The sequence below is a fragment of the Punica granatum genome, chromosome 6 (assembly GCF_007655135.1).
Source record: "Punica granatum isolate Tunisia-2019 chromosome 6, ASM765513v2, whole genome shotgun sequence".
Lineage (NCBI taxonomy): Eukaryota > Viridiplantae > Streptophyta > Magnoliopsida > Myrtales > Lythraceae > Punica > Punica granatum.
The window spans coordinates 3212041-3221681 of record NC_045132.1 but is presented as its reverse complement, the minus strand read 5'-3'; the positions used below and the strand labels follow the sequence as shown (position 1 = coordinate 3221681).

The 9641-nt window shown below is 41.7% G+C and overlaps 1 protein-coding gene across 2 annotated transcripts; it reads right to left on the bottom strand.

Annotated features, from left to right (window-relative positions):
* Positions 1 to 547: 547 nt before the first annotated feature.
* Positions 548 to 5556, bottom strand: LOC116211112 (RNA-binding protein 24-A-like). 2 transcript variants are annotated; one of them, XM_031545339.1, is made up of 8 exons: positions 4876 to 5556; positions 4076 to 4199; positions 3400 to 3532; positions 2789 to 2825; positions 2423 to 2636; positions 1888 to 2007; positions 1666 to 1765; positions 548 to 1176 (listed from the first exon to the last, which is right to left on the bottom strand). In XM_031545339.1, the coding sequence occupies exons 1-6, from the start codon at positions 5071 to 5073 to the stop codon at positions 1916 to 1918; spliced, it is 798 nt and encodes a 265-aa protein (XP_031401199.1). In that variant the 5' UTR covers positions 5074 to 5556; the 3' UTR covers positions 548 to 1176; positions 1666 to 1765; positions 1888 to 1915. The 2 variants fall into 2 exon arrangements, with proteins under 2 accessions (XP_031401199.1, XP_031401198.1); XM_031545338.1 differs by having other exon boundaries at positions 2423 to 2663; positions 4876 to 5550.
* Between the last annotated feature and the right edge of the window lie 4085 nt (positions 5557 to 9641).

Here is a 9641-nt window from a genome sequence, read left to right as displayed (position 1 = left end):
ACGTTTTTTCCTAGTGCAACAAATTTTAACACTAAAAACATTGTTGGTGTGAAAATTTTCCACACTCGTGCAGAACTTTCACCGAACTTTTTTACACTTGTACGTTACTCTTCAACTATTAAAGAATTTTTTCTCTCAACTGACTAAACGTCCAACGGCTGAACGTAAGAATTTCCGAAATAGACTTGACCTGCCGCTGGAACTCCATCTTCTTCTCCTCCATCAGAGACTCTTCTGCCCCATGTAGCCAGGCAGAAGGTGAAGATTGACAGACAACCGATTCGGAGGTGCTGGAGATGAACAGAGTTGGAAAATAAATTTTCGACGGAACATTTGATAATCTAGATTGGGTTTGCTGGGATTAAAGATGAACACGACAAAGCTCATGGGGAGGAGTCGCAGAATCAATATCATGGAACCACAGGAGAATGCCCGACCACAGCTGTGGGACAATCGGGATTTGATCTTAGCCAACGAAGGTCCATCTGCTGGATTAATTGTCACAGCCAACATGCTTCAGCAAAGACTTAGCAGCACAGGGATCTCGACTGATAAAAACTACTCACTTAGTCCAACACGAGAATACGACTACAAAGAAATCGTCGCAATAGTAGAGTCCAGGAAAAAGAAACTGGGAAAAGAAAGAAGTGCAATAGTGTACTGCCCACACTTGGTTATGAATTTGGCTTCCTTAAGAAACCGGAACAAAAAGTTGGAGATGAAAAAAGGGGAAATTCTACGGGCGCCCTACTGGTAAAAGAATATACCAGCATTGGGAGTTCTGTAAACAGAAACGTTAAAGATGCAAACGAGAGATGCAGAAATGGAGATATATGATGACCACAGCTACTGATGCAAACCGAACTAGAAACCTGAACCTGGACCTGCTCCACGGTTCGGTTAGGATGATGCAGTAGAATCATATGTTGATTCTTTCATGACACAGGACAAGATCGGTCTTTTTTCTTTCAACATGTTTTTTGGCTGCGAGGGAAAACCGCATTCCTGGGCAGCCAACTCGGGGAGAAAGGCCGAGAACACGTTCTTTGGAGGGCGATGGAAGAGTGGTCCCAACACCTTCTTGCCACGGCCTCAGACTCTGGGGTTTGGGTTCAGAGTAGTGACTCAACATCTTACAGCTGACTTCGATCTTTGATCGTCACAACAAAAGATGACCTGCATTGAATAAAAAAATCAATCAGTCGGAGAAAAGGGTGCTGAAATTTTGCAGGCTCTAGGAGAGAGCCACCTTTTGCTATAGAAAAATGTTTGCATTTCTATATATTTCCAAATTTGACAGCAAAAAATAAACGGACAATATGTTGAATTGCATTTTGAAAGACTTCAAATAATATCTAGATCTAGCCAGAAATGTAGAGAAGGATCAATGTACATAGGGTCAATTACATCCATTACAACTTGCACTTGCACTGTTACAATGAGATCATGAAAACAAAGAATATATTGTAGATTTCGTAATTAATTATTTGTCATTTGATAAGGAACAATATCATTTGATTGCATGACATGCGAAAATAGTACGACATGTATTTGTATGTTTCCATTCAACTAGCTGTGATTGATCTGGTTTATGTAAATCCCTTCTAAATGGGTCGACGGCAGCACTGTTATTTAGGAAAAACAAGATAAGCCATTTCGTATCACCTCTAGATGCCAAGATGACAACTTGCAAGGCTAAGATTCGGAGCCTGCCGCTGAAGTAGCGGTACTGCAGCTCTAAGTCCCGCCGCAATCTAAGGATTACCTGCAGAGAAAATTACACCATAAAACTAAAAATTACTAAAAATTTTAAAATTATTATACATTAAAAAAGATATTATAAAATCTTCCAAAATCAAGGGAAAAGAATACATGAAGAAAACTTGCCTGACGATGTGACTTTCCAATGGAAAACTCAACCAGCTGTTTGATCAGAACCACTAGTGAACTGTGGAGAATGAGCAGTTACAATTATCTGTGGCTGTCCCGGAACCGGTCCACCCACACCTGGAGAAAGCCAATGCGACTAATAAGGTCAAATGAAGGGTTACAATTATTAAGTAGTGGCCCTCAAATTAGGCATGAAAAGCAAGAAACTCATTTACAAGCCTTTGAGGTATTGATCCATGCGAAAATCGAGTCTGGTATAATTCATTCATGGAATCAGATATCAGACATTATATAAGCTACGTGGTTCCTGTAATCGGCCTATATATCAGAAGCAGAACAGATGTGAAAATGGCCAAGGCAAAGTTTCTCATGGGTTACACGGGCCCAACCTTCAGGTTCAACTGTTGTTACCATCTCTTTGCGAACATATTTACAAATTTATATGGAACAAGCAGGTTTAATCAAGTTCTGATGAGCAAGTTACTCATGCACCGGGACAGATCAGTTTAGACAAGAGAGAGATCTTTCTTGCCTGTGGGATAAGGTGCCTGAATAGTTGGAATTGGAGGAGCTGTGGTTGGTCCGTTGAGGTTGGGCCCAGCGAATTGCACTAGATGCTGACCTGGCACTCCATAGTTCTGGAGCGATGTGTACCCATGACTTCCCGAAGTAGGGTGCCCCAGTTGTCCATAAGAGTAAGGTCCTGTGGTAGGTACCCCCGGCACACCATAAACATGAAGGTATTGCTGCGGTACATAAGGGTTGTAAGCACCCTGAACAACCGTGAAGAAAACAGAGACGACAATCCCAAGTAAGCTATATGATAATTAATAAGAAGTCGTGCCATATAGAATACTAGTTCCGCTAAAATTCCCAAACTGCCTTAGCTTGAAGTTACCTGTGAATAGACATACTCGGGGGCATATGTGGTGTATCTGCAGAACGAAGAGGAAAAAAAATGTCTTAAAGAAGATAGGGTCGTAGGAGACAACATAACAAACATTGCCCATTGCCATCCTGAATTCCTGATAATTTCTCATCTAAATCCCTGTCGTGCCAAAATTTTATAGTAAATCCATCTTCCTATCTCTCCTGTGAACTCAAAAACTAGCACTATCTGTCCCAATGACTATCAATTCTGACACGATTAGCTTGTTCAGATGCTTCAATGAGTATGACACAATTAATCATTTTCCTTTAAATTACCATTCTGCAGTTTACCTCACTGAAAATAGAGAAAAACTAGAGCAGTCCATGTAGAACACTTTTTTTTTTGGTGAAACGTGTAAAACACATTTATTGACACAATCACTAGCTAGGATCAACAGCCCCTACACTGTCCCAATTCCATCAGCATGTCAGCTCAACTTTAACTAGTAAAGAAAATGGCAAGTGGACATGCAATAGATACTTACTGTAATTATGATTTAGTTGAAGATTGTTTTGGAAAGACTAATCTCCTGCACTTACTATATGTTAATGTTCCCATGAACTCAAACTTAAGCTTACCCGTAGGGGGGATATACGAATCCCGGCTGATAACCATAAGAACCACCAGGTTGATGATAACTGGGGTTTCCAACGTAAGGACTTCTCGGGTTCTGCACACTCCCAATCAGAGGTATCACTGGTCTTACTCGCCCTGTAGAACAAGAACAGAGTAGGAATAAAGATATATGACCACACCGCCAAAAATAAAAGATGTACATCAGTATCAGACCAATAGCAGCACCATATGCTCTCGACTTTTAGAAAAATCAAGTTGCAAAACATCGTTGAGCATACTCGCTTTCTAGAAAGATGCATCAAGATACCATAACTGGTTTTAAAGAGAAAGCCTGACTTCTGCATCAAACAAGCGGTTCTAGACATATACCATCTCCAATCAACCCACAACCCTCCATAAATGAACACCCAAAAATAAAAGGACCTGTTTTTGTTGCAGAGTACACCAATGTCCAACTGATGTTACAGAACTACGTTCCTTTTTCGTAAAGCACATGGGGCGTTAAAATGGACAAGAGTGTTCTGTCATAAATAAACAGCAGAAAATAGAAGCCAAAAACGTAACAACAGTATCTCTGGACCAGAGAAATCGATCCAAGGAACAAGTGAATAGCTCAATAGTGCAACTCCATTATCGGTTTCATATAGTAAATTACAAGGTGCCACAAGAAATAGATACCGAAAGAAAAAGGGGGCCGGAGGCGTCCAAGAGCAGCCAAATTACAGTTTGCCCTCCTACCATCAATTACCGGACTTGGGTTCTCACAAGCCCTCCTCGCAGCTTCGGGATCACGGAATGTCACCTAACCTCCATATAAATGCAATACAAGTACAACCACATCATAGCTGTAGTCAACAGCACTCTATTACCACGACAAAAAAGCATATCATAAAAAAAGTACAGGGAAAAGATAAGAGATCCATCAACTGAGGAATATTTCATTAGACCAGCATATTCACAGGAAACCGAAGATTCCAAAATCCACATGGAAACAGATAGTTAAGGTCAATGGTTTTAATTGTGGAGACCGGTCGCCGATTTCCTTCTTGCGTAAAATTCTACCAAAATTCTCATTCTCTTCAATTAATTTGATCGGTTTGCATTTTACAACAACAACAAAATTTACTTCCGTTTTCCCTACAACTGAAAATATAATGAGTGTATAGACGTCTTCGACGCATTAAAACAGAGAACTCGAACAGCTTTGTACTATGATATGGCAACCGCAATTACTTATTCCAGAACCACATCATATATATAAGCCAAGAACCCAAGACTAGAGAACTGACATTCCTCTAACAGCCCGAACTGTATACAACTAATCAGTAGGGCATAACTCAGTTCCTCCATGAATTGTATTAGCAAACAAATCACAAAAGCTGAGAAATGAAGCTGATCCCCTGCCAAAACTCTGACCCATAGAGCAAAACACAACCAACCGAAATTGCAATTCCGAAGTGGGGAAGCTCAGTACTTACAAAACCATAACCTTTGGATCGGCCAGTGTTCTTGTCAGTGATCACGACGGCCTCCAAGATGTCCCCGAACTGCTCGAAGAAGCGCCTGAGGGAGTCGCTCTGAGTCTCCCACGCGAGCCCTCCCACGAACACCTTCGTGTACGTCGTGTCCCTCACGGCAGTTAACGGCGACCCGGCCACCGTCTGGTGATACGCCATCGAAAGGATACTGAAGATCACGGTATCAGAGCCGATCAAGCGAGCTGAAGCAGGAGGCTAATTCAAGTTTGTTGGACTAAGTGAGGCCCGCCATGTGAGGAACTGGAGCTCGCCCCCACCATCACAAAGGACCCATCTTGGGCGGATCACCGGAGACCCTTTGAACCTCAGAGTGTGAAGCCAAGCAAGAAAGGGCCAGAAGGGTGCCTTTCGAGGGGAGTGCTGTAGTGCTGTGGGTGATCAGGCTACAGGAACAGAGCTCTTAGCTAATAATAGTAAGAGGAAAAAGCAGAGAAACCCTAGCAAGAGCACAGTGGAATAGGAGGAAGAGGAAACAGCAGAGAGGGATGGGAGGAAAAAGAAAGATTTGATTTTGGGGCAGCGGAAGGGATCAAAAGAGGGGATGGGGCTGGTGGGCGGAGGACGACGAGGAGAGGGAAGGCTTTGAGTGGAATCGAATGTGAACTATGTCTATGATGTTTTGTTTTTTTATTTTTTATTTTTATTTATTTTTTCCTTCCTTTGGGACTGAAAGAAAGAAAGAAAGAAAGAAAGGCTGATGGAGGTGAGCTGTATTTTCAGAATCTTCGGGACACATATTTCTTCTGTCCCAAATACTTTTCTTCGAGGTCACAAGATGTATTTCGTGAGATCATAAGATATTCAAATTTATTGATTTGATAATCTAATACTAGTCTAATTGGGATGTTTTCCAACCCTTCAACTTGCTATTTATATAAAGTACAATTTGTCAACTGCATCATTATTACGTACTTTATTTATCTGTTTCTTTTTATCTTTGGATTATATTCATAATTGAGGAAATATTCTTGGCCTCGAGCTTATTCTATGTTGTGGTGATCTGTTAATTGAATATTGGGCGTCCTGTCTGCCGCTCCCACAGGTGAGTTGGAGAGGACGGATGCCCCATATACATATACTGCCTCTCAAGCCGGTGGCCTGGCGGTAATGCCTCGGCTAACATTTGGGGTCCGGGTTCCTTCCGTCACCTCGCCACGGCTCATAGGACAAGAGTTCTGTATGTGACCTGAAGGAATGGCATGCTCAATTCGGGGGAGTCCTCGTCAACAAATCTCGAACCCCGCTGCTTTCTATTCACAAAAAAAAAAAAAAGGGATCTCAAGCTATATGTAGCATTTCAGGGGCAGAACTCAATCAGTCAAAATTTAGGTGCGATTTCACTTTTTTTTTAAAAAAAAAATTTATACTTTTTCATGACAACGTGAACTAAATATTGCACGAGTCAATTATCTCCTATGAATTTCTTTTCTATTTATAAATAGATATATTTTTAGTAATTATATCTCATCACGTGATACGAAAAAATATTAAAAAAATTATAGCAAAAAAATATTTTTATCAACATGTGGATAATAAATCAAGTGATTGGTCCTTTTTCACCTTATCTTGTTAAGTATAGTTTCTTATTCCACCTTTAGAATTTACCAAAAAATTTATTACTCATTGTATTTTTTGTTGTTTTACAGTTACTCAGTTCATTAAAAAAACCGTTCCTACACGCCCTTCACTGGTCGTCCAGAGCAGAACATAGATACAATTGATAGAAATTGACCGTCAAGAGAAAAAAAAAACTTCATTTGCAGTTTAAGAAGACGAACGAGGAAGAATTGATTCGGAAGATCAAATTATATACCATATACATATGAAAATACATATTTAAAATATTTAAAATAAAAATAAAAAGAGAATCTTTTAGTCCTAAATACTTTATTACCTAATTCCTCAACATACCTTTATAATTTCCGTCGAACTGATGGTCAACATTGTTTCATGCCCATGCAACCATTAAAATTTAAACATTGGCTTGAGGATGTGACCCAAAATAATAATAATAATAATAATAATAATAATCAAACATGCCAAGGGATTCTACTTCAATTTTCTTATATATTTGACATGGATCACTGCACTTGCAGTTGCTACCTTCTTTTATGTTATTATAAATTGCTGAATCAACATCAAATTTCTTTCGCTTAAATCATATTTTATTCTTTTTATTTAAGAGACATTATAATAAAAGCGCATAATATGTCGGCACACGTAACTTGTATCATCAATCGTTTCAACTTACCGACGATATCTTATAAATGAAATGAATGATATTCTTCTTCTTTTGTAAAAATAGGTAAATAAATAAAAATAGACTATAGCAAAGACCAATTACATGATTTTTTATTTTTATGATGTCAATATATTTTGAAATTTTTTTTGGGGAATGTTGTTGTTGGGGTAGTGGATAAAATCATGAAGGTATCCAAAGAAGCAGCAGCTTTCCTTCCTTTTTTGCTCAGGAAAGTGACTAACATTAATTACTATCGTTTGGATGGTTCCGGACATAAACATGGATATGGTTGGATATCGACATGGACATGGAATTCCAACCCCCTCCCTCTCTCCTCTTTTGACTGCCATATACTGCATAAAAGGTCTGAGATGAAGAATTATTTCTTCCTTTTTCTTTCTTGGGAAAAAAAAGATTTAAACAAAACAAAGTAATTAAATATATATATATATATATGGATACAGATTTATGTCACGGGCTTGCTATTTTATCTAGCGTTCCCTACCCGTGCGGCCCTAAAATTGCTATTCTAGGCAGCATTTTCCTTCACAAAACTTCTAGAGAGAGAAATTAGAGAGAGAAGCTCTGGAGAATGATGCTTGTATTGCTTTTTTAAGTGTATGTACAATTGAGAAGATGAGGCCCTTATATAGACACTCGGTATTTAATGTACATCCAACTACTTCTACCATCTACTGGTATAAATGCAATTATCCCAACTACCGACATTAGTTACAGAAGGTACGGGGACCGAGGCTCTCTAGAAGACTCCATCGCACGCATTCCCTTGCAAACCTCAACGACTTCGGGCTCTCTCGATCATCTTCGAGGTTAGGAAGGTCCGTTCGTAACATTCTCCCCCACCTATTTTGGCGACGCCCTCGTCATCCTCTGCATAAAAAGCCTCGATCTGCTTTGTGAACTGCCACAAATCTTCGGCAGGTTCCCAACTTGCCTTACTCTCGGGTAAACCCTTCCATTTGATGAGGTACTCACACTTCGGCTTGCACCAACGTTTCCTCACGACCCAATCAGCCAAGATTTGCTCGACATCCCGATCGTATGCCGCCTTAGTCCCAATTGGTGCACGTGAGGACTCGGCCCTGCTCGGATCTTCCTTGTCATCCTGGAATGGCTTCAGCATACTCACATGGAATATCGGGTGGAGTTTTAGCTTCTTAGGAAGTTCCACCTTGTACGCCACGTTACCTACACGCTGGAAGACTTAGAATGGGCCCTTGTATCTCCGTGTAAGGCCCTTGTGCATGTCCTTGTGTCGGAGAATGTTGTGTAGTTTCACCAACACAAGGTCGCCCACACTATACTCGACGTGGCGACGCTTCTTATCGGCCCACTTCTTCATTCGCTTCGTCACCCTGTTGAGGCAAGATCGTGCCAAGTCCGCCTCTTCTTGCCAACTCTTGGCAAGCTTGTACGCCGCTGGGTTATTCCCCTTGTAGCCCGATGCCACCGTACTCGGGGTTGATGGCTGTTGGCCCGTCACAATCTCGAAGGGACTTTTGCCGGTGGACTTGCTCCTTTGTAGGTTATAGGAGAATTGGGCTGCATCAATCATCGTCGCCCAATCCTTTTGCATTGTGCTCACTTAGTGTCGTTGGTACAACTCCAAGAGTGCATTAACCCTCTCCGTTTGGCCGTTGGTTTGAGGATGGAGACTTGTAGAGAAGTTCAAGCTCGTGCCCAAAAGCTTGAAAAGCTCAGTCCAGAATCACCCCGTGAATCGAGGATCACGATCACTCACTATTGTGGTCGGCACGCTCCAGTACTTGACCACGTGCTTCATGAAGAGTCGGGTTGCCTCTTCCGCTGGGTAGTCCTTCTTGGTCGGGATGAAGTCACATACTTCGAGAATCAATCAACCACGACCATCAACGTCTGACATCCCTCCGACTTCGGAAGGTTGACTATGAAATCCATCGAAACACTCTCCCAAGGACGCTCTGGAATGGGGAGAGGCTCGAGGAGTCCTGCGGGCGACTTCTGCTCTGTCTTGTCTTGTTGGCACACAAGACAAGTCTTCACGAAAGTCTCCACATCATCGCGCAGTTGGGGTCAATAGTACCGCTCTTTGACGAGGGGCAATGTGCAGTGAATCCCCAAGTGACTAGCCCACTTTGAGTCATGGCACTCCCGTAGAATCTCTCGCCTGAGGTTGTCATAGAGCGGCACGTAGACTCGACGACCCTTGGAGTAAACAAGGTCGTCCTCGCACCAAAATTGCAGCGACTTCCCTTTGCGAGCGAGCTTCTAGAGAATGCGGGCTTTAGCGTCATGCTGCAGCCCTTCCTTGATCTGACCCAACAATGGACTCTTAAGTCGGCTGATCGCGGGGAGTTCCACCCGTCGACTCAATGCATTAGCCACGTCATTGGTCTTCCCTGGCTTATACTCCTTCACGAAATCGAACTCGGCTAGGAAATCTTGCCAACGAGCTTTCTTCGGG

Excerpts from the sequence above, each read along its gene's own strand:
- LOC116211112 (XM_031545338.1), bottom strand. The coding sequence starts at position 5,073 with ATGGCGTATCACCAGACGGTGGCCGGGTCGCCGTTAACTGCCGTGAGG. Across the intron at positions 2,826-3,399 it reads TTCGTATATCCCCCCTACGG|ATACACCACATATGCCCCCG; the intron begins GTAAGCTTAAGT and ends TTCGTTCTGCAG. Across the intron at positions 2,008-2,422 it reads TCAGGCACCTTATCCCACAG|GTGTGGGTGGACCGGTTCCG; the intron begins GCAAGAAAGATC and ends GGCTTTCTCCAG.